This window comes from Syngnathus floridae, chromosome 5 (genome assembly GCF_059516105.1).
Source record: "Syngnathus floridae isolate MCC-2025c chromosome 5, RoL_Sflo_1.0, whole genome shotgun sequence".
Lineage (NCBI taxonomy): Eukaryota > Metazoa > Chordata > Actinopteri > Syngnathiformes > Syngnathidae > Syngnathus > Syngnathus floridae.
Window position 1 is genome coordinate 14,438,480 of NC_142417.1, and position 27,435 is coordinate 14,465,914.

The 27,435-nt window shown below is 41.3% G+C and overlaps 1 protein-coding gene and 16 non-coding genes across 17 annotated transcripts; 1 reads left to right on the plus strand and 16 right to left on the minus strand.

Annotated features, from left to right (window-relative positions):
* The first annotated feature begins 4,195 nt into the window (after window positions 1-4,195).
* LOC148398332 (tetraspanin-15) lies at window positions 4,196-22,357 on the plus strand. The gene is made up of 8 exons (XM_088376680.1): window positions 4,196-4,532; window positions 11,915-12,100; window positions 13,472-13,546; window positions 13,658-13,753; window positions 14,764-14,880; window positions 19,281-19,331; window positions 19,866-19,982; window positions 21,240-22,357. Exons 1-8 carry the CDS (start codon window positions 4,446-4,448, stop codon window positions 21,573-21,575), a joined length of 1,065 nt encoding a protein of 354 aa, XP_088232806.1. The 5' UTR covers window positions 4,196-4,445; the 3' UTR covers window positions 21,576-22,357.
* A 436-nt stretch (window positions 22,358-22,793) lies between these two features.
* On the minus strand, window positions 22,794-22,866 carry trnak-cuu (transfer RNA lysine (anticodon CUU)). Its single transcript has one exon. It is a non-coding gene; the product is annotated as a tRNA-Lys (tRNA).
* Window positions 22,867-22,939: 73 nt separating this feature from the next.
* trnak-cuu (transfer RNA lysine (anticodon CUU)) lies at window positions 22,940-23,012 on the minus strand. Its single transcript has one exon. It is a non-coding gene; the product is annotated as a tRNA-Lys (tRNA).
* Window positions 23,013-23,089: 77 nt separating this feature from the next.
* On the minus strand, window positions 23,090-23,162 carry trnak-cuu (transfer RNA lysine (anticodon CUU)). The gene has a single exon. It is a non-coding gene; the product is annotated as a tRNA-Lys (tRNA).
* A 76-nt stretch (window positions 23,163-23,238) lies between these two features.
* trnak-cuu (transfer RNA lysine (anticodon CUU)) lies at window positions 23,239-23,311 on the minus strand. The gene has a single exon. It is a non-coding gene; the product is annotated as a tRNA-Lys (tRNA).
* Window positions 23,312-23,388: 77 nt separating this feature from the next.
* Window positions 23,389-23,461, minus strand: trnak-cuu (transfer RNA lysine (anticodon CUU)). Its single transcript has one exon. It is a non-coding gene; the product is annotated as a tRNA-Lys (tRNA).
* Window positions 23,462-23,542: 81 nt separating this feature from the next.
* trnak-cuu (transfer RNA lysine (anticodon CUU)) lies at window positions 23,543-23,615 on the minus strand. The gene has a single exon. It is a non-coding gene; the product is annotated as a tRNA-Lys (tRNA).
* An 80-nt stretch (window positions 23,616-23,695) lies between these two features.
* trnak-cuu (transfer RNA lysine (anticodon CUU)) lies at window positions 23,696-23,768 on the minus strand. Its single transcript has one exon. It is a non-coding gene; the product is annotated as a tRNA-Lys (tRNA).
* A 223-nt stretch (window positions 23,769-23,991) lies between these two features.
* Window positions 23,992-24,064, minus strand: trnak-cuu (transfer RNA lysine (anticodon CUU)). Its single transcript has one exon. It is a non-coding gene; the product is annotated as a tRNA-Lys (tRNA).
* A 77-nt stretch (window positions 24,065-24,141) lies between these two features.
* Window positions 24,142-24,214, minus strand: trnak-cuu (transfer RNA lysine (anticodon CUU)). Its single transcript has one exon. It is a non-coding gene; the product is annotated as a tRNA-Lys (tRNA).
* Window positions 24,215-24,289: 75 nt separating this feature from the next.
* trnak-cuu (transfer RNA lysine (anticodon CUU)) lies at window positions 24,290-24,362 on the minus strand. Its single transcript has one exon. It is a non-coding gene; the product is annotated as a tRNA-Lys (tRNA).
* A 75-nt stretch (window positions 24,363-24,437) lies between these two features.
* trnak-uuu (transfer RNA lysine (anticodon UUU)) lies at window positions 24,438-24,510 on the minus strand. The gene has a single exon. It is a non-coding gene; the product is annotated as a tRNA-Lys (tRNA).
* An 80-nt stretch (window positions 24,511-24,590) lies between these two features.
* On the minus strand, window positions 24,591-24,664 carry trnak-cuu (transfer RNA lysine (anticodon CUU)). Its single transcript has one exon. It is a non-coding gene; the product is annotated as a tRNA-Lys (tRNA).
* Window positions 24,665-24,744: 80 nt separating this feature from the next.
* On the minus strand, window positions 24,745-24,818 carry trnak-cuu (transfer RNA lysine (anticodon CUU)). Its single transcript has one exon. It is a non-coding gene; the product is annotated as a tRNA-Lys (tRNA).
* Window positions 24,819-25,050: 232 nt separating this feature from the next.
* trnak-cuu (transfer RNA lysine (anticodon CUU)) lies at window positions 25,051-25,123 on the minus strand. The gene has a single exon. It is a non-coding gene; the product is annotated as a tRNA-Lys (tRNA).
* A 76-nt stretch (window positions 25,124-25,199) lies between these two features.
* On the minus strand, window positions 25,200-25,272 carry trnak-cuu (transfer RNA lysine (anticodon CUU)). Its single transcript has one exon. It is a non-coding gene; the product is annotated as a tRNA-Lys (tRNA).
* A 78-nt stretch (window positions 25,273-25,350) lies between these two features.
* On the minus strand, window positions 25,351-25,423 carry trnak-cuu (transfer RNA lysine (anticodon CUU)). The gene has a single exon. It is a non-coding gene; the product is annotated as a tRNA-Lys (tRNA).
* Between the last annotated feature and the right edge of the window lie 2,012 nt (window positions 25,424-27,435).

Genomic DNA, 27,435 nt, shown 5'->3' on the forward strand with positions numbered 1-27,435 from the left:
CAACCAGTCCACATGTGTTTTGTGTACTTGGAGAAGGCGTTCGACCGTGTCCCTCGGGGGGTTCTGTGGAGGGTGCTTCGGGAGTACGGGGTGCCGAGCCAACTGATAAGGGCGGTTCGGTCCCTGTATCACCGATGCCAGAGTCTGGTCCGCATTTCCGGCAGTAAGTCGGATTCGTTCCCAGTGAGGGTTGGACTCAGCCAAGGCTGCCCTTTGTCACCGATTCTGTTCATAATTTTTATGGACAGAATTTCTAGGCGCAGCCGAGGCGTTGAGGGGGTCAGGTTTGGGGACCTCAGCATCGCGTCTCCGCTTTTTGCAGATGACGTGGTGCTGTTAGCTTCTTCAGGCCGTGATCTCCAGCTCTCGCTGGAGCGGTTCGCAGCCGAGTGTGAAGCGGTCGGGATGAGGGTCAGCACCTCCAAATCCGAGTCCATGGTCCTTGAGCGGAAAAGGGTGGAATGCCCTCTCCGGATCGGGGATGAGATCCTGCCCCAAGTGGAGGAGTTCAAGTATCTTGGAGTCTTGTTCACGAGCGAGGGGAGGATGGAGCGTGAGATCGACAGGCGGATCGGTGCAGCGTCGGCAGTAATGCGGACCCTGTACCGGTCCGTTGTGGTGAAGAGAGAGCTGAGCCAAAAGGCAAAGCTCTCAATTTACCGGTCGATATACGCTCCTACCCTCACCTATGGTCACGAGCTATGGGTCGTGACCGAAAGAACGAGATCTTGGATACAAGCGGCCGAAATGAGTTTTCTCCGCAGGATGTCCGGGCTCTCCCTTAGAGATAGGGTGAGAAGCTCGGTCATCCGGGAGAGACTCGGAGTAGAGTCGCTACTCCTCCACGTTGAGAGGAGCCAGATGAGGTGGATCGGGCTTGTCTTTTGTGAAAATGCCCGAGCCACAGATGAGGCGGCTCGGGCATCTTATCAGGATGCCTCCTGGACGCCTCCCTGGGGAGGTGTTCCGGGCATGTCCCACCGGTAGGAGACCCCGGGGACGACCCAGGACGCGCTGGAGAGACTAAGTCTCTCAGCTGGCCTGGGAACGCCTTGGGATCCCCCGGGATGAGCTGGATGAAGTGGCTGGGGAGAGGGAAGTCTGGGAGTCCCTCCTAAAGCTGCTGCCCCCGCGACCCGACCCCGGATAAGCGGAAGAAGATGGATGGATGGATGGATGGATGGTTTTCTGCTCATGTTCCAGGCTCTATGGTTGATGGTAACACAATATTTCATTTAAACCCAAACCTCGTTCGACCTCGTGTTCTATCATTGATAATGTGTCCCAGTGCATGTGCAAGATGTCGCTTTCCCCGAAAAGCAAAGGAGAAAATATTGTGACACTTTAATGAAGTCATCACTTAAACGTGTGTGGCTTGAAGCAGCACAGTAGCCTAGTAGTTCATCACTTTGTGAAAAAATGCTAGAGGAAATACTTCAGCAGTTTCTTAATGTACAATTTCAGGAATTAAGGGATTTAATTATGTACGGACTATAATAATTAATTAAAAGCAGGCATCATTGTGTCAAATGTATTGCCACGTGGGATCAGGAACACTACGACTTTGCCGCTACATCTGCAAATGCATATATCAACATCACCCAGGAACGCTGTTGTCTCTGGGTTCATCTGAGATGGACTGAGGCAATTTGGAAAAGTGTGCTGTGGTTTGGCAAGCCCACCTTTCAAATTGCTTTTGGAAATCATGGATGTTGTCTCCTCTGGGACAAAAGAATGAAAAGGTAACATCTGTAAAAAATATGGAGGTCGCAACACATGCTACCATGCAAGTAACTTTATTATGAGGGCTCAGGTAACGACCAATAACCGCTCATTTATTACCTAGGTTTGATCATTTGACATTCGCAAGATGAGCCCTTAGGCACTGGGATGTCAACAGCAAGTGAAAAAAAGGCTGCCCCTTGAGACTGATAAAAATTTAATTTTGTTGCCCAACTCAAATTATACAAATGTAAAATTAATACAAATACCATGTTTAGACTAGTGGGGCCACATAAAACATTGTTGTAAAGAAATATTTGACCTGATTTCCCCTTCAAATATGAACTATTGTTCTTATTCAGTACAGTTATTACTTTGATACAGGTGAGATGATACAGTTGTTAGGCAATAATCCTTAGAAAATATTTAAGGATTTTATTTAGCATAACAAATTTACACTTTTTAATGGATTATAAACATTAATATTCAAAATGTTAGATGTCTAGAGTCTGTGACTGTGTTTGACTTGGGCCCACAGATGAGTAAATATGTCCTTGGGCATGGACAACAAGAATGTGTAGAAAAGCACTATGATGGCGTTTGGCATGCAGAATTATGCAAAGGTAATCAAAGTCAGTGAACAGAACTTAAACTTAGAGCAAGTCAAGGTCAGAACTTTTTATTTTATGTCTGATAGGTTTCTGTTGGTAGGTTTCTGCTGGTATTATTGCGATAACAGCATCTGCTCTATGCACTAAGCCCATTAAGGCTCGGCGGAGCTTAATGGATGTGTGGACGAAAGTGCATGCAAGGGCTGCGAGCAGATGAGAGGGATGGGGAAAAACAAAAATGGGTAAAAATAGAAAAATGGCCAAAAGATACAAATGATGATAACACATTTACATATGTAAACTTAAAGGGACATTAGGATACTTTTAGGAAGGTCCAGGGCCATATTTAAGTTAAAAAGGAATTCCTAAAATGTATTTCAAATTCACGCAAACTAAATCCACAACCGCAATATCAAATTTTTAGGTAATGCAAATTGGTGTTTGTCAAAAAACATCATTATCAGGAACTTCATACATACTGTCAAAGGTAGCCACATTTACCGTGGGTTTCTACTGTAATTGCTTCTTTGTAAACAAACAAGCTTTAACATGCCAAGTATGTATAAAAAAATATGATACATTTTGTTGAGAATGTGGACAGAGGGGAAAAACAAGAATTAAGTGACTGTCGAGCTGCTTAACTCACAAATATTTTCAAAAGGGAGTAACTTGCTGTGAATAGGCTACTTGACACTTAAATGACTTACTGTATTGCGCAAAACAGACAGATTTAGCTTCGTGGTTGACAGCATTAACTGTGTTCATGAGTGGGAGTGAATGGTTGAGTGAATGACTGGTCAGCTGGGATAGGCTCCAGTAAACCAGTGACCTTTGTCAGGAAAAGTGGTTCAGAAAATGGACGGATGGACATATTTTTATTTACATTAGGTTTGGCGGTGAACAGCATACAAAACATAGAAACAAATTTACTATGAATGAAACATTGCAATAAGAACGTAGGGGTAAGCTGATGTATTGGCAGAAAACCCAAGCCATTCAAAATCCATTCAGGAAGCCCAAACCTTAGAATTTAAAGGGAGAGTGTGCCAACTGTAATTTTATTGACATTATGTTATGAAGGTCTAACTCATGGCACTTTGAATCTGAAATAATACTGTGCATGTAAATATACCAATGCAAGTCCAGTATTGATTGTAGATTCAGAATAATAAGATAGGAAAAGCAGTGACCTAATGATAAAACAAATCTGAAAAGAAAAACAACTCCACACTGATAATCTCTTGGGGGTGAACCTGACACATGGCCAGCTTTGAGACGGCATAAACCCATTTGTAAATACGTCAGTCATGAGCATGCCAAATATATCCAACAAGCGGTGGCAACAACTGGTGTAACTTGAAGCAAAAGCGCTCGGGATTAGTTTTGCACAGTGTCTGAAAAGTAATCCAGTTCCTGTAATATGACTGATGTTTTTGTTTGCACCAAAATACTATATTTGATATTGGATACATACTAACATTTTGATTTTGTTTTCTTCCCAGTTGTCTACCTATTTATGAAACTTAAAAAGAGTGTGCTGTGATATATATACATATTGTGTATGAATGTCTTTGTGTGTGCAAATGTACAGCCAAATGCAAAATAATTAATAATTAATAATAATTTCGGGCTCGACTGTTGGCCTATCCCTGTCACAAAGATAGAGTCACCCGAGGGGTATGAATAATTTCAGGCTTGACTATATACACTATCGTTCAGAAGTTTGGGGTCACCCAGACAATTGAGTGTATTCCATGCACAAGGATTTTCTACATCGATTAGCCATCTAATACAATTAGCAAACACAATGGCAAACATTATATCACGAAAATATCCTGTATTGTAGAACAGCATTGGTGCACTGGCCCTTTAAGGATGAAGTCAAAACAAAGCGTATAGGAGCCGGTTGCACGGAAGTAGTTTCGTTTCAATCGTCTGTGAAATGACATCTAATAGATTTTGAAAAGAAGAAAAGAAACGTTCACTTCTTGAACATGTTGTTAGTGGTGTAATTTGGTCCATTTATTTTTGTAATCGGTAGTTAAGGAATTCGGGAACTAAACGAAAGGTAGTGAGCGTGCTACCTAGCTAGCTTCAACAACACAAGCGGCCATGCCTCCCTATTCTGAATTGAGGAAAAGCAATCACTTCTATTACTTCATCAAATTTACCCTGAATGTCTATTCGATGCTGTTTTCGGTAAGTTGTATTTATTCTTATTTAATTCACCTACGATTAATAAAATAACGACGTTAAAGTGGGTCTTAAATTGTAAACGCGAACACCCAGAGACACACCCAGACTTCGTTTAAGAATACCTGAATTTAAACTCCAGTCTGTACATGCATCATTATGCAATTCAAGACAAATAATTGGATATGCTACAACATTAGGATGGATCAACATAATATTCGGCATACACTAATAAGTATTACTGCCTCTCGTTTGGCCACACTTTTGAATTGTATCCCTGCTTTCTATGAAACCAAGGACCCTATTGATAGGCGCCTTGAGTCCTGTATGACAGGTATAAAATGCTGTAATAGCGATTAAAGATGCTGTATTGAGTAGCAAATATGATCATGTTCTCTAAACTCTATAACGAATCAACAATAAGCATGTCGTTATGTATATTTACTCTTTGTTAATGTCAACTGAAGTTGCTACATTTTCTAAAGGGATTTAGTACAAGGATGCAAGCTAGCTGCAAACATATGCCGTTTCACTACAGATATACCAACTGCAACCCCTTGCCTTTTGGAAAGGGGGAACATGTTTAAATATCATTTATTGCCGGGTAATGCACAGTATGAACAGCATACAAAGTTGATGCTCGTGGAATTTGGTGTCGTAGCTTCACACCACGTTCACCGCCTATTGAACAACACGGTGGTGCAGGGCGTTGGACCCTCTTAAAGGGATCAATTATTGTTCTGCCGATACAAAAATGACAGCGGCACATGCATGCTTGGGGTATTTACACACTAACCAGTTCATACTAATAAACATGAGCTACTGTGTAATAGCACATCATACAACAATTAGCCTGAATGGTGTTATATTTTACAATTGTGTTACAAGTTTGTTCAATAAGCTTAGTGTTGCAGGCCACAACATCAGGGCTGTACACACTAGTGCAGGGGTCTTTTGCTAAAAGATCTCTTATTTTTTTTTTTTTAAAAAAAAGCCTGTTTGAATTGTATTTTTATTTTTTTATTGTTCGGCTTGACAATGTTTAACTAAATAGTGTACCGTAATTTCCGGACTATAAGTCGCGGTTTTTTTCATAGTTTGGGTGGGGGGGCGACTTATACTCAGGAGCGACTTATATATGTTTTTTTTTCACAAATTTTTACTTGATCATTAAGACATCACTTACAAGTATAGTTGACCACTTCCCATGTTATTTTTAGTATAGTTCATCACTTCACATGCTTTTATATCTTTATCTTGAAAATATTCAAAACATAAAAAATAGAGAAAACATCAAATAAAGCAATTAACACTTTAAAGCACCATATCCAAGTCCACCGTCTGCTGTATGTACACTTGCTCCATTTTTGCTCCTATTATATTTATTATTATTATTTATTATTATTTGTTTATTTATCATTTATTCAACACTCTTATTTATTCATTGTTTGTGCCTTCTTGTTTTTTTTTGTGTTGCTTGTATGCACATGTGTACTATCTCACCAAGGGATAGTGGAAACGTAATTTCAATCTCTTTGCGTGTCTTAGTATATAAAAAAAAAAAAATCAACGATAAAGCAGACTTTGACTTTGATAAAACAACCCAAAAAAATTATATTTTCAGACGAAACTGGATGAGGGCGCTCTAAATTTCACCGTTGGCCGTGACTCATCAACTGGGTGGGCTTAAGAAAAATGGCACCAAAAAGAAACTCATATTTTGCAGGTTCCAAACTTCAAGTTGTAAAATATGCAGCTGAAAACAGTAATCGAGCAGCAGAAAGAAAGTTTGGAGAACCGTGATGTACCAATGGATTACTATTTCAAGTGACGTCAGTAGCGCGGCGCGGCGGTTGTTTACATACAAACGTGCCCACACAAGGACTACCGGCATCATTAGCGGTGATCATTTCTAAGTGACACGGAGGACAAAGAGTTTGAAGGAATTAAGGATTTGGAGTGACATAGAAGGTTTGAAAAACTATTATGGCTTTTGCGCACGCCCGGTCCTACTCTACTGAGTCGAGGGCCGGCGCTCGGCCGAGTGGTTGTCCGCGAACGGTGCGCGGGGCTCGGACATGGCCATCACGCACGCCCGGTCTGTCTGGAAGTCCACGCCGCCACATGCTTGGAAGTTTGTTTTGTTTAATAAAGAGCCGTTTACCAAACCCACGTCTATCCTTGTACTTTGTTAACGCTACAATATAGTTATATAGTAGATCTGTGGAATAAAGACGAGGCTGAAGTCAGGGCGCACGCGCGGCGATGTTGACAAAGGACGAGGAATTTGATCGATGGATTTAATGGAATTAAAATGCACGGATGGTTTGATAATATTATTGGCTTGTATTATAGTTATTTGAAATATAGTTTATCTATCGTTATATGAGCCTGTGGAATATTTTGAAATGCAAGCGTCCTCAGCCGTGCGCACCCATTGTTGACAAAGAACGATCGATGGATTTAATGAATTGAAGTGACATCGATGGTTTTATAAACATGTTATTCATGTAATAGTTGTCCTTAATCACTCTATATGTTACGTCAGGCCCGTTCTCAGCTCTTTGTTTGTGTTTGTCACGTTAGCATACCTATCGTTTAGCCTGTTGTTGCTATTTAATGAATTGGAGTGACACCGATGGTTTTATAAACATGTTATTCATGTAATAGTTGTCCTTAATCACTCTATATGTTACGTCAGGCCCGTTCTCAGCTCTTTGTTTGTGTTTGTCACGTTAGCATACCTATCGTTTAGCCTGTTGTTGCTATCGTTTAGCCTGTTGTTGCTCGTTCATGACTGTTTTTGGTGTGGGATTTTGTCGAATAAATTGCCCCCAAAATGCGACTTATACTCTGGAGCGACTCATATATCTTTTTTTTTCACTTTTTGGGGCATTTTATGGCTGGTGCGACTTATACTCTGGAGCGACTTATAGTCCGGAAAATACGGTACTTAATGTGTTGAATTTCAGTGATATAGAACTGTGTTGCATTGTACAGAGGTCTGACTAAACATCTCCCCCTATTTACTTAATTATTTAAGTGGCAAGCATTTTCACAAAAGACAACCTCTAGAGTAGTGTTTCCCAACTTTTTTTCATTCAAGGAACACATTTATTCAGAAAATCACACACCACCAACACAAATCTTAAACATGTGCATGTTCTACATTAAAATTCGTTGTATAGTTGGAAAAAAATAAGATGCTTTTAATTGTATTTCTTTTTTCTAATGTAAGTGAAAGTTTTTAAACAATTACACAGTGTCAGGAATGAACTTTTGAAACTGATTGTGATTAAAATACAAAAGAATCAGCTGTGTTTACTGTTTTAGACTAGCTCCATGAACTTTGTGACAATAAGAATAAAGTCACATTTTAAGACTGTTCTGGCATCAGCTGAGTGGTTATCACAGTGAAGGTGGCATGACTAGTTTGTGTTCTTTATGTTAGTGTAAAATATACAATAAATCTAGGTTTTACTGTCGAACTACGTGCTGGGGTTTCCGTCAGTCTTCAGACACACCACGGCCGTCAGAGCGTCACTGCTATTGATCGCATACAGCAGCTGAGCCACACACATCAACTGAACATGTGCCGATGCACACGAGTCAGACCGGCACAAGAGGAAAAGTCAAGATCCTCAGATTAGCCACGCACAATTAACAAGTAGCTGACGAGGCGTACGGACACCAATTGACACAGGCCACGGTGCATGACCTGTACGTGCCTGAAAATCTGCACACGCGAGACTGAAGAGTTGAATTTACGCGATAACAAATGTCTTTATAGGGAGCTACTTGTAAGCAATAGGCACACTTGCCTTTTGTTCACATTGATGCGCGCTTGGACATTATTTACGGTACTTTAGCTCTTCTACCATGGGTAAGTACGTTTTGTGTTTAAATGGGGTTATTTTGTTGTGTTTAATTTATTTCAAGTTTGATTTTTGTCTTTCTTTCGACTCATATCAAGCTATGTAGTTACCTAGTTTTCCGAAAAAGCACACTTTGATATGTACTAATATTTGTGAATAAATAAAAACCAAGTTTGCATCTTCTTCATGTTTGGTGGCAGATACACACTGCCGACAACATGCAAATGCCAGAGTTATTTTTTTGTTTATAAGAAATATTTCATCAGGCATTTTCTATCGATTGCCTATCAATCACGATACGTGTTGATATTGAATTATTGCCCAGTTACGGTGAAGAAGCTGAGCCAAAAGGCAAAGATCTTGATTCACTGTTGTACATTCCTAACCTCACCTATGGTCACGAACTGTGGCCCGTGACCAAAAGTGCAGGATCCTGGATACAAGTGGCTGAAATGAGTTTCCTCTGCAGGGTGTGTGGGCTCTCCCGTCGAGATAGGGTGAGAAGCTCAGTGGCCTAGTAGTAGAGTGTCCGCCCTGAGACTGGAAGGTTGTGGGTTCAAACCCCGGCCGGGTCATACCAAAGACTATAAAAATGGGACCCATTGCCTCCTTGCTTGGCACTCAGCATTAAGGGTTGGAATTGGGGGGTTAGATCACCAAATGATTCCCGAGCGCGGCACCGCTGCTGCTCACCGCTCCCCTCTCCCCCAGGGGATGGATCAAAATCACATGGGGATGGGTTAAATGCAGAGGACAAATTTCACCACACCCAGATGTGTGTGTGACGATGATCATTGGGACTTTAACTTTAACTTTTAAGCTCTGTCATTCGAGAGGGACTTGGAGTTGTTCTGCTGCTCCTCCATCTTGAGCCAGATGAGGTGGCTTGGGCATCTTATTAGGATGCCTTCTGGACGCCTCCCCAATGAGGTGTTCTGGGGGGGTCTCACCGGCAGGAGACCTTGGGGATGACCCAGGACGTGCAGGATCGTTAATTCTTGACTGTGTATTAATATGTTTTAAAAGAATTGTAGTCATTGAAAGGCTCCTATTTATGACAATGAAATCAAATGTTCTTCTGTCGGATGGTAGAAAGTACAATCAGCCTGTGTACCCACCTGTTGCACAGAATGCATTGAGCTTGGCCGAGCCCCATGAGTGCACGCCCGACCTCCAGGTCCCTGTTTACGAGCCTAACCTTGAGGCAACCCATGTACGGGCTAGGAACATTTCCATTAAGGGTTCATCATTGGGATCTTTTGAACCGTGCTTTCTCTGGTCTTTCAGCTCTAGACCTGTTTTCCATGGGTGACCCTTCAAGGGGCATAAAGCCCCAGACAATTTTGCTCCTAGCATAATTCGGAGACACAAATCCCTCTACCACAATAAAGTGACAGATCCTTGAGGATACATAAATAGATAAAGATTATCTCATTACCTGTACTTTGCCCAATTTCTTCATCTGGTAATGTACCTGATTATTATGCATCTACACAAGATTACTAAAAAGGACTTCCTAACCAAATGGACTCAATGCATTTGCATGATAATTATCTCATTTTACAAAGCTGGTCCATGGCAGAAACATGGCCCCATTGTTACACCCTTCCATTACGTTTAAACCTGTTAGACTTAAACTAGTGTAAAATGTTATTGTCCTTGGAGACCAACAGTGTTGGTGGTAATGTGTGGGTGTGTGAAAGAATATTACAGAGAGGAGTAGTTCAATGTCACCTTTACATGTGTGACAGAATCGTACATTTAATTTAATAACAATTCCATTAACAAATTACTCCTGTGGGCCATCACCTTAACGTGGTGGACGAGCTTGTGTATCCCAATCATCCTCGTAGCTAAGTTGTCTGGGGCTTTATTCCCCAGGGTCACACTTGGTAAACCGGTACTGGATGAGGGACCAGACAAGTGATTACCATGATGAATAAAATAACCATCTTTCTCGATGGGGGTCACCTGGGTACCACTTTGGAGCCAGGCCAGGAGGTGAGTTTCAAAGGCAAATGTCTGGCCTGGCTAAGTCTGAAAGGAAACCATGGGACCTCCTTCTCATGGTCTCACCTGCTGTGATGAAGTGGACATAGGGGTCAGTTGCAATGTGAGTTGGGTTTTGGATAAAGCCAGGGACCTTGACAGTCCATTCCGGAACTACAGAAGCTGGCTCTAGGGACATGCAATGTTATCTCCCTGGAAAGCAAGAAGCCCCAAGCTGGGGAAGAGATGTTCCAACTAGACATGCTAGGTGGTGGATCAGAGGGTATCCTCCCCCTGTCTTTGAATGAGGGAACGTGTCTCTCCTGTTGAGGTTTGGACAATTTCAGGAAAAGATTGATTGGCAAAAAATATCATATGTGGTGGGTATTGGTTGTCATTCTACCATGTCAAAGTTGTCACAAGTTTATGTCTGAAAGACCTAAATGAAGTTAACATCTGTCATGATGTTTGAAGTTGTTTGAATTGCTGGGAATGTTGCAAAGACTGACAACTACTGATGTAGTACTCGTACACCATATACCCTTTAAAAGAACTATTACAGCCTTTGTTGGTTTTTTTTGTGTGTGGATCTTAACTTTATGTAACATGAAGTGTTACTGTATGAATGAACTTAAACACACATGCACAAGGAGGCAGTGTGAGCCAAGCGTTAAACAGTAGTGTTTGGTGTTAAAGTTATGGATGCCCCATGTTGTTGCAACTATAATTGTATTTTCGTCCATTGTACATCGTAAAGGTCAAGACAGTAAAAGCATAGTTGCTTTGAACACATCTAAATATCTGTCTTAATAAGTGGCAATACATTTTTTATTACTCAAACTGTGATAAATTGGATGCGCAATTGTTATTTTTAACCAGCGTTATTTTGATAATGTTCACATTACAGTATATTTATAACATGGCTTCTGCTTAGCTTATGTTTCATTTAAGACATGAATTCCAAATGTCATGCCTTTGCCTCGTAATCGAAGGGTTGGGTGAAATCTTTCTTTGAACCTTCCAACGTGGCATGTGCACCTTCTCTCTTTGCTTGTGTGGGTTTTCTACAGATGCTTAAGTTTCCTCCGAGATTCCAAAAACATGCACTCTTGCTTGCATATTACAATGCATGAGAAACCTAAGCCGAAAGGTTGACTGTCAATCACATGACACTCACAGAGACAGCTAAGCATTCAAATTAAAGTCAGCCCATCAAGCCTTTCGATTTTAATTTATGTTAGGGCTGAATTTTTGTTAGTATGAAAGTTCCTTTTTGCAGTCATCTAATGATGTGCATTAATTGTTTTTATTTTTTTTTTATTTTTTTTACATAAACAGTATTTCTTTGTATTTTTTGAAATGTATCAGTATAAAATCCTGAGATTCATCACTGTTTGGCTGCTAAATTACATACAGAGACAGCAATACTTTTTCAAAGAGCAAAGAAATTCTTGCTGCAATCCTAACAGCACATTGTAGAGTAATTCTTGAAAGTATGACAAAAACCCTCTTCTTTTTGTCCAGCTGGTGGGTCTCTGTGTGCTCTGTGTGGGGGTGTACGCCGAGGTGGAAAGGCAGAAAAACCGAACGCTGGAGGGTCTCTTCCTGGCTCCTGCAGTGGTGCTGATCCTGCTGGGTCTGGTAATGTTCACAGTCTCACTTGTGGGCATGGTTGGCTCCCTCAGAGATAACAAAACCCTGCTGCACATGGTAAGAATGTTAAAGATAAATCATGTAAGTGTCTTTTCTATTGCACAGTTATAAGCAGAGGTGTAGAGCCAGTTAGCACAGGCAAAAACATCGTTACAAACAGTACAGTCGAACCTCTACATATGAATTTAATTCATTCCAGGACCTACTTCATACGTTGAAATAGTTGTATGTTGGATCAAATATTTCCATAGAAATACACTCTAATTCGTTTAATTCGTTCCACAGCAAAAAACAACAACAATGACCCCTTAAATGCTGCAGCTAATTACACATAGCAATAAAACAAATGCATTATATAAGAGAGAGATGTAAAAAGAAATACATTACAGGGAAATAATAATAAAAACGGGTTTTGATTGTCACTGTACCTTAGCGACACATAGAGATACATATGTTCCGTAACTTACTGTAACTTACAGTATTTGAAGTTCAAACTAAATTAGCTTATTTATTTTTTATTTTATATATATATATATTCTTCTTTTTTTCAGGTTCTGTTTTTATCCAACTTACATAACATTAACACAATATATAGCGTTGGCCTTCTCACACATGATCGTTTCAGTGATCTTTTTGCCAGCATTTTCCTTGTCCTTTGTCCTTACAAGCAAAAGGCGTCCCATCTCTTCTAGGGCAGGGCTGCGACGTTTAAAATGATGGTGATCCTCTTGGATGGCTTGACCGCTTTGAGGGCTTCCTTCTGCTTAATTATCATCGAAATTGTTGACACGTTTTTACGGCCATATTGTTTCGCAAGATCACTCACACCTACTCCGCGCTCAGGTTTTCTTATGATTCCTTGTATTAATTGAAAGGAAATCATCACCTTCCTTTTTTCACCACTACTATTGTTTGCGTTATCCTTCTTGGGATGCTAACTGATGTCATCCCGACATGCCGCCGTCTAGCAGGCTAACCATGATGACGTCATATGTTGAGCATTACTTCGGATGTTGAATCAAATATTTGATCAAATTTCAAATCTGAAAAATTCTTATGTTTAAGCAATCGCATGTAGAGGTTTGACCTATTACTACCGCTAATGCAAAATCACAAATGTCAAAATGCAGTAGATGTAGCATTAGAAAATAAAGATGCAAAATGAATTGTCAGTTTACCAATTGTGAGCCTGCACTCATCTGAAATGCAAGAGCCGTATCAAAAATTCTGCAGTGTCAGTTTTAAAGTTTCAAATGCAAACAGCCACAATAACGAACATATTGTTATTTAATGTCGCTGACAATTTCAGTGAGTATTTTATTTTCAAATTATGTAGCTCCTGCTGGAGTAACTTGTGGCCAGTATGTTTGTTGAATATGTTTGCAAAGTGATGTTCCGTGTACTAATTCTTGTTGTGTGCCTCCACAGTTCCTCTGCGTTCTCTGTGTGTTGCTTCTTCTCCAGGCCGTCGCCCTCATTATCGCTCTCATTTTTGAGAAGAAGGTAAACTGGTGGCAGCAAGTTTGATTATCACGTCTCTTCACAACGAGCTCACGATGGCTTTTTGTCATTTGTCATCATTCACTGACCTTTTCATGGTGCCATTGGTTCCAGACGTCTTCCCTGTTTCAAAGCAGCATACGAGAGGGAATCAAACACTACTACGACGACCTGGACTTCAAAAACATCTTGGATTACGTGCAAGAAAAGGTATATAGAAATATGGATTTACTGTATGAAAGTAAATGATGAACATGGGAGTGATTTATGACTGAGTGCATATTGAAGGGCATGTTTTCAATGCATTTTACGGAACTAGACATAAACTATACAGTACGATGAAAACCAACATCAGAGAATTGTCTTGTTTCCAGTGTTGCTTTGAAAAGTTTTGAGTTTATTTTTTTTTTCATTTAAATAAATATTTATACTGCATACCCTGCTCCTTGAGCGCTCACTAGTCAAAACGAATCCTCAGGTAAAATTTCAAAATGACAGCACCCTTGAACATCATCAATATTTCTCATTTATACAACTCGCATTGGGGCATATTTTCCCGTTTGCATTTAAGTCAGTGCCTTTTGCGCATTTTCAAGGCTCAGCGATTCATCCATCTAGGATTCTGGCACACCCATCGTGCATAACTTGGAAATCAATCAATCAATCAATCAATCAATCAATCAATCAATCAATCAATCAATCAATCAATCAGCTTTTATTGGCCAAGTTTGTCCATGCCAAACAAGGAGTTTGACTCCACTTGATCTCAGACTCTTTACAACATTTAAGTGACTGACAATGTTCAGGTGACTAACAACATTTAAGTGGCAAGAGCAGGATGTTATTGCCCCTACTTAAATTCTCATAAATTATATGAGGGGTCATTTAGCCACAAAGAGTATGAGTTCTATGTTTTAATAACTACATAACATTTGACAATTCATGTTAGTGTGGGATTTTCTATTCGTCCTACGTTGTCTATTTGAGTATTAAATGCTGAAAATGTATTGGTGCTATTAATGATTCAACTTGGCAATGCTATGTATACAGCTAGAGAACTTGAGTTGTCCTTCAGTGTTTGAGAGAGGTCTGAGCCAATAGTTTGATTTGATCATCTTTTATTCCATTAAAATTTCATTTGCCATCACACACTGAGCAATTAGTTTTTCAAAATCGGATGCATAAAGAAGTCAGTCTCACCAAATTGTTGTTTGGTCCAGTTTTCATGTTGCGGAGGAGATGAATATAAGGACTGGGGAGTCAACCAATACCACTTCTGTAATGGTACCGGTCCACTCGCATGTGGAGTTCCATATACCTGCTGCGTCCGCCGTGAGGTGAGTGCTATTCCTACATCAAACTGTCATAGGGTTGTATATTTTGGAATGAGAAAATATGCCTCACAAGTCACAAACAAAAACTGGTCCTGCGTGAAAACACACGATGTCAGCACGTCCCATGAGACTCCACTGGTGAGCATTGAAAAGATAAACTGTTGACTCCTTGATTATAAAACCCAGCACACAGGAGGCGCCATTGGCACTCGTTGCCGTCACCATTAGAGCCACGTGTGTTTTTTTTTCTTGAGGTTGGCGTGGAGTAGCAAACACGCTGGATACTGGTCGCTCAAAAAAAATATGAAGAGCGGGTGGCGCCGAGGGCTGATGGCAACGAGCACCAATGGTGCCTTGTGTGCGCCGGGCTTTAAGAGGAAAAATATGACAGTGACTGTCGAAAGGGACAAGCAGCTAGGTAGTTGGTTTCTACGCCTCTGCAGATCAATACAGTATTTATTATACTAAAAGACATAAGCGCTGTAATGCAAAAATCAATCTTTGTGCATAACCCGCCATCTGCCCTGTCAGGTTTGGTCTTGTACGTCTGTAAGCTCGATGGTTGGGTTGGTAGATGCAACCATGTCTGGGCTGACCTAAAAATATTCTTATTTTATATAATAATAACAATATTGCATGATTATTAATTGAGGTGAAACGATTACCGTAATTGCCGGACTATAAGCCGCACCGGATTATAAACCGCACTAGCTAAAATTCAGGGATATTTCTTTTTTTTTCTTACATAAGCCGCACCGGACTATAAGCCGCACTTGCACACGATTTTTTTACAAAGAAAGACAGTACATAGAAAGCCTTTTTAACGTTTTGATAACATACTTGAACATGTCTTTCTAAACATGGCCTGTGACGCAGCAGTAGTACCGCAGCAACGCGGAAGTGTGCACGCGAGTTATTAGCAAAGAAAGACTGGACACAGAAAGTTTTTTTTAAAGCTTTAATAACATACCTTAACATTTCTTTCCAAACACTGCCTGTGACGCGGCAGTAATACCACAACAACACGGAATTAACACAGCAAAGTCACTGAGACGCGGCGGTAATGGCGGCGGTTACACAGCAGCAACACGGTAGCACAGCACGAACAGGGCTGGTTAAAAAAAACATACCAGTAAAAGTACAAAAAGAGCCGTCTTCATCTTCCTCCTGTGCACTGAAACCAAGTCTTCCTCCTTAGTGTCCGATTGGAATGGCGTTAGATATCCTTCGCCTCACACTTTCTCAGTCTCTCTTTCGTCGTCGCTTTTATGCATTTCTTCGAGTGTGAAGAGGGTCTGTTCATGCTAATCTTATTCATGCACGAAGTGCTACATTATATTAAACTAGCGAGCGACACGTATAGCTTAAAAGCGGCATCATATTCATTTATTTTATCCCCCATAATGACGGTTTATGTATAAAAGCTTCCTGTCTTTGTGTTAATGTGGGTGTGTGCGTGATGCGCGAGACGATCACGTCTTCTTCGGCGCATTATCTCTTCTTCGTCTGTCTCGCTCTTGCTTCCTGCTAGAGCGCTCCCTGGAGAGCGGAGGCCGTAAAAATCCATAAGTACGCTCCAGAGTAGACACAAGATAATGTCATCAACATCGACTGCCTTTGGCTTAAAAGCTGCATCATATGCATTTATTTTGTCCCCCATGATGACGGTTTGTGTATAAAGGCTTCCTTTCAGTAATGTCCGTCTTGATCGCGTGATGCGCGAAATGTAAACAAAAACTAGCACGTCTTCTTCGGCGCATTATCTCTTCTTCGCCCGTCTCGCTCTTGCTTCTTGCTAGAGCGCCTCCTGGAGGCCGGAGGCCGTAAAAATCCATAAGTACGCCGCGCCGCCGTTTAAGGTTCAAAGTAACCTTCTGAATAAAATGCATTAAAAGTTCACATTCATTACAACCTGTTTTTGGTGAGCAAAATGTCAGAAGAATTGAATTTAAATGCTGATTGATTGGGTTTTAATACAATGCAGATTACTTCACTGGTTTCTTTTATATCAAACAAGTTATTATCAAACAACTTGTTTGATTTAAAAGAAACCAGTGAAGTGATTAAAAAAAGGAAAAACAAGATGAACTTAGTACAATTACAATGCAGATTGTCCAAACAGCGCCACTGCTTTGTGTAATCTCTGAGTGATATGGCAGAGTAAGAGAAAGGGTTTAGAGCACAGGTGTCAAACTCAAGGCCCGGGGGCCAGATACGGCCCACCACATCATTCTATGTGGCCCGCAAAGACAAATTGTGCATCAAATTCGTGTGTCATTACTAGAATTGCAAATTGTCTTCACTTTTAATAATAGCTTTTTTTAGAAATATTTGACCAGTTTTTACTCGTCTGATTTGAAAACGAGTTATTTGTCAGTTTGTTTTGTAGCTTTTACTGTATATAATAGTGTTAAGAGTAAAAGTGATCAAGTCATCACAAAAATCACGAAAAAAATCTTATATAAGCCGCACCTGACTATAAGCCGCAGGGTCCAAAATTTTGGAAAAAAGTCGCGGCTTATAGTCCGGCAATTACGGTAATCAATAACTAACGCCCGTATTAATCAATTATTTTTGATATTCAATAAAATGTTTGGATTTGTTTTTTAAATTTAAAAGTGTACAGATGCTCAGAATGTCAGCTTCTCAACAGTGAAGATCCAATCTTGTCTTTAATTTTCAAACGGGCCTATTGTTTGGGGGAAAGAGCAGATGGCCTTTTCTGAGTTCAACAATTTACATACATTATAATAATGTTTAATGATTCAGAAATGTAATAGTCAATTATGATGGGTCTAGGGCTTTTCATGCTAGTCATGGCTAAAACATGACAGTGAAAATGGAAAACTGGTGCTTTAATTTGCTAATCACAGCTTGACCTGCCATTACGAATAGTGCTAAATGCCCTTCAGTCTTCAGAATGCAATATGGCTCCGCTGCACTAGTCATGGTGTCACTAACAGATCATTTGTCAAGTTGCAAAGAACCAAATATACTTCATACACGTGAGCCTCGATTTTACACACTCCGATTCCACGCGCTTTGGTCATGAACCCCAATATTTTTTGTCATAAATACATTTTCAAGTATTTTAAATGGATGATATAAGGACCGTACAAAGCGAAATGACTAGCGCTAGTGATTTGATGAATATCTGTGACAAATGTAAAGGTGTTTGGTAATAAATCATACTGTTTGATTTTTATGACTGCTTTATTGCAGTGTTACGGATATCTAGGATTGTTTTTGATTTGGAAAGAGGGAAGTGCTCACTCATATGTCAAAGAGCGTGGCCGGACACAGTAGTAGAATAAGTGCCTGCTTTATTCTCTCTTCCATCCAATTCACATAGCATCAAAATGACTTACTCAAGCCACCTGATATTGTCATCTGCGTATTGATTCTCTTTTAAGAAAATGTCAACAGACTTCGATGTCTGTGGAGAATTCAAGGTGATGGACAGCAAACGGGTGCCCAACAACATGCCGGCCTATATTAACATAACAAAGGGCCCCTTTGGCTGCCTAAAAACATACCTATCAAAAAAAAACAAGAGTTTCTGTACAATGGGCTATATATATTGGGCTTAACACGATTACCAAATTCTGGACCCCAAAGTCCGCATAAAATCGAGATTTAGGTGTATTGATACATACAATATTGCTAAAGAAATGTTCAGTGTAAGAAAGTTATACACTGTGTGTGTACTGTGTAGGCCTCAACAAATTAGGTATGCTTTCTGTAATGTCATTTTCTACCGAACTTGAACTTAATGTTATGATACCATTTGTCAAAACATTCACATCCTCAATTGATATGATACACAGCATGATTGGCCTCATATTGGTTAGGCCTTTTTTTCCCCCTTCACTTTATTTCCCATTGGTGAAGATAGCAGCAAAATAGCTTCTACTTTATCACTGTAAAAAGAGACTTTAATTATTTCCAGTTCCATATCGTACAGCCAGACATGTTCTGGTATATCGCCTTCATTTCACTCTTGAAATGAAGCGGTAATCCTTGAGGGGCTCCTCTGTGCTCTCAATGACAGGTATATCATCCTTGTTCCTCCCCTCAAAGCGCTGATACGGACTTTGGAAGTGGTGCAACTATGCTGAAGCAATAAAGAACAGTTGCCCTGTCTGACAGTCACAAGCTCGGACACATTGAAGCGTTTATTAGAGAGGTGGAACATGGGCCAAATTGCCACCATTATCGGTTCTCATCGATTACGGCTGCAGTTTTCTAGCACACAAGTTCATGCTCTAGCAAGCAGGTGACGTGGGCCCCCAACCTCTCCATTCCCCCACCACCCCCGAGTAAGAGTAGCATGCCATTGATACATTATGTCCCTACATTTTGTGTCTAGTTTCAGACTCACTCATTATGTTTTTTTTCCACAGGTAGGAGAGGTCATTAACACCCTGTGCGGTTCCAAGGCTCTGGATAGGCAGGTATGTGCAATTGGAGATATTTGTTTCGATTCTATTGCAGTATTGTGTGGTTGCCATTAAGGATGTTTGCGCATCACAGTTAATGAAGGACATTGACACAATAGTTTGGTTATGGGAACGCAATAGAGGTGGGAAAGACAAGCAATGTTTAAATGTTTACTGGAATACATGCAATTCTATTTAGACAAGAATGACACGTTTTAGAATACCTCTTTCTAAACTGACGTGCAATGTTCTTGTGAAACATGACAATTTGAAAATATGGTAAATATATTTAGAAGAAAAGGTCTAGCGATTTGTCAAGAACATCTTTTTTTTTTTGGTTTTGAGGTCACACGGCAATTTTCATGTCAGTTGATATTAAACATTTTAGAACTTTGTGTGTGGAGGTATGCATGAAGGATCTTTTAAAGAATACCTTTATGAGTTGTGCACCTCGCGGTTTAATCTAATAACTTTTTTGAGTTGTGCACTTAGCAGTTTAATTTTAATTAAGAAAATGTATACTCTTGTTGTCTTTTTGCTGTGCATCAGCGTGAAAGCCTGCATGAGGAGATTCACGTGCGAGGCTGCATCCACGCTGTCAACCTTTGGATGAGTGACAACATTGGAATAACTGTCGCACTCTGCTGTGCCATCGGGCTGCCACAGGTAACTTCAAGTCTAAAGCTTTTTTGCAGAATTCCTTTATGGTTGAGTTCCAAAGTCGATGAAAGATTGTTTTCTTTGGCATGGTGCCTGCTTCTTTGAAAACTAGATGGAGATTTATGTAGAATAAGAAAAAATGTGTTGAAATATTTGCACTTAGATTTGATTACTGCAAGAAAACTCTTTCCCCCCTCTTCAAGGTTACCCTTTCAATTATTATTTGCCTTGTACTTCAATGCTAACCGTAATAAATGCAAATCAGAAATTAACAGACATGAGTGAAACACCACTGAAACAGTTTCTGTTAAACAAAGCTTGTCTTATTTCTCATTCAGTTTGTCTTGAGCGGTTCTACAGTGGCTCTAAAAGGTCTACCGTATTTTCTGCACTATAAGGCGCACTTAAAAACTTAAAATTTACTCCAAAAACCACAGTGTGCCTTATAATGCAGAGCGCCTTATATATGGATCAGTTGATGAATTTGTTGATCCATACTGGTTGTACACAGTGCTCTGCCAAAATGTTAAGTACGTTTTAGTACGACTAGTAAATTCAGGGTCGCATCGCTTTCAGCATTACGGCAACCGTGGTCAGTAAGCTACTACTGGTCGATCGCATGACATTTAAATATAAAAAATTCTATAGGCTAGAATCACTTGATTGACATACATGTAAGCCTATCGGGAGGCAGTCACAGTGACTCCTCCCCTCCTTACCTCAGCACATAGACACCAAAGCTAAGAAGCTAATCAACGCATTACGCATCAACCCACGCACTCGCTTTTTTCTTTTAAACTAAAGAAAGTTTAAAACCAGCCAAAATGAGTGGGGTTGCTGGACCAAGTAAGAAGCAATCACGAATCACTTTAATCCCATCGCTTGATTGACATACAGGTAAGCCTAACAGGAGGCAATCACAGTGAACTGCAGCAAATTTGGCTGCGCAACTATAACATAAATAACAAGTTTATCAAACCATTCATGTCACTCCAAATCATTAAATCCATCAAAATATTCGTCCTCTGTTCCAATCTCTGTCCTCTGTGTTATAAACATCTCCTGACTCCGGAAGTCAGTGAATGGAACTCATTGTCAGTGGTGAAGCTAATTATTCCACAGGCCTAGTGCGCCCTTATAGTTGCACCCTCGGCCAAACTATGATAAAAAATGCGACTTATAGTCCAGAAAATACAGTATATGTATAGGTTATGGTATGTCATGCCTGTGTTTGTTTGAACCTGTGTGCGCGTCTTCCTGTAGCTGCTTGGCATCATCCTGAGCTGTGTCTTCTGGAACCTTCTGGTTGAAATGAGCGAATCTGTTGACATGGTGGACTTCAAGCTGAAGAAGCTCGAGTTCAAATACAGTGAGCTTGACCTGGCCGGTGCCGGCTGGTGTATGTGTTTGCCGAGGGACGGCGGCTACTTGCCCGTTCCAGCTTCCGAGCCCGAACTAGACCCCATTGACATTCATCTGCGGAAGTTGAAGAAGCAGCCGCCTCGCACGCACGCTCAGCTCCGAGAACTTCAACAGTCCAGGTCGGCCACCGGGCTGGACGAGGTAGACATAGGCCGCAAGCTGAAAAGGGAACACTGAAATGTCTTGTCACCCTTCTTGCCTTCTCGGCGACATCGTCATTGTTTCATTTTTGTTTGATTTGTGTTGCACTACTTAATGGTTGAACCTCTGCTGATTGATTTAGGGAATTTGCTCAGCCAAAGGGATACAAAGTACTTTGCCACTTTGAGTGTTCTGTTTACTAGAAATTCTGTGAACAAACTAACTGCAGCATCAGGTTTTTTTTGTCTTTGTTTATGGTGTTCATTAGTATATGATTCTCATATTTTAATTAGATTTTACCTTTGAACTTGAGCTACATTGTGTTGAAGCTTACCTCAGGCTGTTTCAAAGAGCCCAATTGCGAAGAGGATGAATCTTGTACCTTGTGTAAAAAAATTATTGTAGAATAATGGAAGATTTTCAGTGTCGTGAAAATAGGACTAGCCCGTATGTCATGCCTTTGTGACAGATGTGTACAGGTTGCTTCAAAAAATTGTTTGGATCTCAGTTGGATTTGTGTAGTCAGTGTACACTGTAAAACTGATAGTTGTGGAATAATAATGGGATGCATGTTTTGTACTGTGTATGAATTAAATTATTCGTAAAGTGAGCTTTCAATAAGGAGGTCTGTGTTTTACACATTTTTAAAAATAGTTTTTGTTATTTCCATCATTTAAGGGACAACTAAAAGGAAAATCAGCTGTTTGACAGTTGAGTGTTTTAAGCAAATACAGTTTCCAACCACTGGAGTTTCCCTCCAACTCCTGCCTTGTACCAACACTACTGCTCTTGTTAATAAACTGGAATTTGTCTACTGATTCGGCTGCGATTGTATGACTGCCTTCTATTATATTTACAAACTACAAATTTATACTAATTTGTGAAAGAACAAACTCATTACTGTTTAGGACTAATCCGTTGAATATGATGGGTAATATAATACAGGATTGCGGTGAAAGTTGACTTCCCCATTTGAGGTTTTGACTCAGAGCCTTTATTTACTCAGCTGCTGCATATTTTAATACAATATTTTGTAAAATGCTTGTATAAAGGTGGGGGAACTTTCATTATGGCCCATTCACAAATGCAGCATAGGAGGCTGAGCCGGAGAAATTAGTGACTATTGGTTTACAGACATCATCTGCCAAACCTAAGAGGACAAATGTGATTGCTTATTCATAACGCTGTGTAAAGACTTGGTGGGCGTTCTGGTATGGCAGATTCAACATTTAAACATGAAAAGGAAGTGACAGATGCCCAATGTGGGGCTCGAACCCACGACCCTGAGATTAAGAGTCTCATGCTCTACCGACTGAGCTAACCGGGCTTTTTTTCTCAAGACTTTTTTTTTTTTTTTTTTAATAGGGTACGACTGATTCAAAACCTGGACAAGTGACAAACGCCCAATGTGGGGCTCGAACACACGACCCTGAGATTAAGAGTCTCATGCTCTACCGACTGAGCTAACCGGGCTACTTTTCTCAAGACTTTGTTTATTTTTCATTTTTTTAATAGGGTACGACTGATTTAAAACCTGGACAAGTGACAAACGCCCAATGTGGGGCTCGAACCCACGACCCTGAGATTAAGAGTCTCATGCTCTACCAACTGAGCTAACCGGGCTACTTTTCTCAAGACTTCGTTTGATTTTTTTTTTTTAATAGGGTACGACTGATTTAAAACATGGACAAGTGACAAACGCCCAATGTGGGGCTCGAACCCACGACCCTGAGATTAAGAGTCTCATGCTCTACCAACTGAGCTAACCGGGCTACTTTTCTCAAGACTTAATTTCTTTTTTTTTTTTTTAATAGGGTACGACTGATTTAAAACCTGGACAAGTGACAAACGCCCAATGTGGGGCTCGAACCCACGACCCTGAGATTAAGAGTCTCATGCTCTACCAACTGAGCTAACCGGGCTAGTTTTCTCAAGACTTTGTTTCATTTTTTTATTTAATAGGGTACGACTGATTTAACAAAACCTGGATAACAAGTGACGAACGCCCAACGTGGGGCTCGAACCCACGACCCTGAGATTAAGAGTCTCATGCTCTACCAATTGAACTAACCGGGCTACTTTTCTCAAGACTTTGTTTCATTTTTTTTTTAATAGGGTACGACTGATTTAACAAAACCTGGACAACAAGTGACGAACGCCCAATGTGGGGCTCGAACCCACGACCCCGAGATTAAGAGTCTCATGCTCCACCAACTGAGCTAACCGGGCTACTTTTCTCAAGACCTCGTTTCATTTTTTTTTTTAATAGGGTACGACTGATTTAAAACCTGGACAAGTGACAAACGCCCAATGTGGGGCTCGAATCCACGACCCTGAGATTAAGAGTCTCATGCTCTACCGACTGAACTAACCGGGCTACTTTTCTCAAGACTTCGTTTCATTTTTTTTTTTAATAGGGTACGACTGATTTAAAACATGGACAAGTGACAAACGCCCAACGTGGGGCTCGAACCCACGACCCTGAGATTAAGAGTCTCATGCTCTACCAACTGAACTAACCGGGCTACTGTTCTCAAGACTTTGTTTCATTTTTTTTTTAATAGGGTACGACTGATTTAAAACCTGGACAACAAGTGACGAACGCCCAATGTGGGGCTCGAACCCACGACCCCGAGATTAAGAGTCTCATGCTCCACCAACTGAGCTAACCGGGCTACTTTTCTCAAGACCTCGTTTCATTTTTTTTTTTAATAGGGTACGACTGATTTAAAACCCGGACAAGTGACAAACGCCCAATGTGGGGCTCGAACCCACGACCCTGAGATTAAGAGTCTCATGCTCTACCGACTGAACTAACCGGGCTACTTTTCTCAAGACTTCGTTTCATTTTTTTTTTTAATAGGGTACGACTGATTTAAAACATGGACAAGTGACAAACGCCCAATGTGGGGCTCGAACCCACGACCCTGAGATTAAAAGTCTCATGCTCTACCGACTGAGCTAACCGGGCTACTTTTCTCAAGACTTTGTTTCATTTTTTTTTTAATAGGGTACGACTGATTTAACAAAACCTGGACAACAAGTGACGAACGCCCAATGTGGGGCTCGAACCCACGACCCTGAGATTAAGAGTCTCATGCTCTACCAGACTGAGCTAACCGGGCTACTTTTCTCAAGACTTTGTTTCATTTTTTTTTTAATAGGGTACGACTGATTTAACAAAACCTGGCCAACAAGTGACGAACGCCCAATGTGGGGCTCGAACCCACGACCCTGAGATTAAGAGTCTCATGCTCTACCAGACTGAGCTAACCGGGCTACTTTTCTCAAAACTTTGTTTCATTTTTTTTTTTTTTAATAGGGTACGACTGATTTAACAAAACCTGGACAAGTGACGAACGCCCAATGTGGGGCTCTAACCCACGACCCTGAGATTAAGAGTCTCATGATCTACCGACTGAGCTAACCGGGCTACTTTTCTCAAGACTTTGTTTCATTTTTTTTTTTTTTAATAGGGTACGACTGATTTAAAACCTGGATTAGTGACAAACGCCCAATGTGGGGCTCGAACCCACGACCCTGAGATTAAGAGTCTCATGCTCTACCGACTGAACTAACCGGGCTACTTTTCTCAAGACTTCGTTTCATTTTTTTTTTTTAATAGGGTACGATTTATTTAAAACATGGACAAGTGACAAACGCCCAATGTGGGGCTCGAACCCACGACCCTGAGATTAAGAGTCTCATGCTCTACCGACTGAGCTAACCGGGCTACTTTTCTCAAGACTTTGTTTCATTTTTTTTTTTTTTAATAGGGTACGACTGATTTGAAACCTGGATTAGTGACAAACGCCCAATGTGGGGCTCGAACCCACGACCCTGAGATTAAGAGTCTCATGCTCTACCAACTGAGCTAACCGGGCTCCTTTTCTTGAGATTTTGTTTCATTTTTTTAATAGGGTACGACAGATTTAACCCGGCCAACAAGTGACAGATGCCCAATGTGGGGATCAAACCTATAACCCTGAGATTAAGATCGCCAGGTCGCCATTGTAAATGAGAAAGTGTTCTCAATTGGTTTACCTGGTAAAACATTGAATACATTTTTTTAAAAAAAGTCTCATGTGCTACCGACTGAGCTAGCCGGGATGCTTCACTTGAACATTTGTTTAAATTTTTGTTTAATAGGGTATGGACGGTTCAACATTAAAACCTGTCCAACGAGTGGCAGACACCCAATGTGGGGATTGAAACCCACAACCCTGAGGTTAAGAGTCTCATGCTCTACCAACTGAGGTAACCGGGCTCCCTTCCTCTTGACTTTGTTTCTTTTTTTTTTTTAAAGGGTATGGCCGATTCAACCCATCCAACAAGTGGCAGATGCTCAATGTGGGGCTCGAACCCAGACTTCATTATTATTTTTTTTTAATTAGGGTATGGCAGATTCAACATTGAGACCTGCCACCTGTCATCACATACGCTACAAAATTCTGTATAAATTGTAACCTTTAATATTCTTTTTGGGGGGAAGAACCGAAAGCAGAGCATTACTTTTATCAATCAGATTGGTGATAAAAGCAACCATTAGTGACTCTGTTGGCTGGAGAAACAATATTCCATTCTTATATTCTTCAAGTGATTAAAACACTATCTGTCTCTGGGAGGGGGGGGGGGGGGGGTGAGAGAATGTGCGTTTGATACATGGGACTGTGCGCAATCATAAAGTGGAGACGGACATTTAACAGACAATTAAAAACACGCATCTTTTTCTTGTATTTGTTTTACTGCTAAAACGTAACGTTATAGAAAAGGTGTTTGTAAATATATATGGTTAAAAAAGATCCTAAGCTTCACTGGTTGGTTGGGTGTTTGATATTTACATCCATTGGATTTACTGGCAGAATCTCCTGTCAGGAAGAGCTTCAACTCCCACCTCCGGCAGAGCTTTTCCCACGTCCCGGGGGAGGCGGGGGACATTGAGTCTGAGTGGACCATGTTCCGCGCCTCCATTGTTGAGGCGGCCGACCGGAGCTGTGGCCGTAAGGTCGTTGGTGCCTGTCGTGGCGGCAATCCCCGAACCCGCTGGTGGACACCGGCGGTAAGGGATGCCGTCAAGCTGAAGAAGGAGTCCTATCGGGCCGTTTTGGCCTGCGGGACTCCGGAGGTAGCTGACAGGTACCGGATGGCCAAGCGGAACGCGGCTTCGGCGGTTGCTGAGGCAAAAACCCGGGCGTGGGAGGAGTTCGGTGAGGCCATGGAGAATGACTTTCGGACGGCTTCGAGGAAATTCTGGTCCACCATCCGGCGTCTCAGGAGGGGGAAGCAGTGCAACGTCAACACTGTTTACAGTGGGGATGGCGTGCTGCTGACCTCGACTCGGGACGTCGTGAGTCGGTGGGGAGAATACTTCGAAGACCTCCTCAATTCCACCTACACGCCTTCCATTGAGGAAGCAGGGCCTGGAGACTCTGAGGCGGATTCTCCAATCTCTGGGGTCGAAGTCACTGAGGTAGTCAAAAAACTCCTCGGTGGCAAGGCCCCGGGGGTGTATGAGATCCGCCCGGAGTTCTTAAAGGCTCTGGATGTTGTGGGGCTGTCATGGCTGACACGCCTCTACAACGTTGCGTGGACATCGGGGACAGTGCCTCTGGATTGGCAGACTGGGGTGGTGGTTCCCCTCTTTAAGAAGGGGGACCGGAGGGTGTGTTCCAATTACAGGGGAATCACACTCCTCAGCCTCCCTGGTAAGGTCTATTCAGGGGTGCTGGAGAGGAGGGTCCGTCGGGAGGTCGAACCTCGGATTCAGGAGGAGCAGTGTGGCTTTCGTCCTGGCCGTGGAACAGTGGACCAGCTCTACACCCTCGGCAGGATCCTCGAGGGTGCATGGGAGTTCGCCCAACCAGTCCACATGTGTTTTGTGGACTTGGAGAAGGCG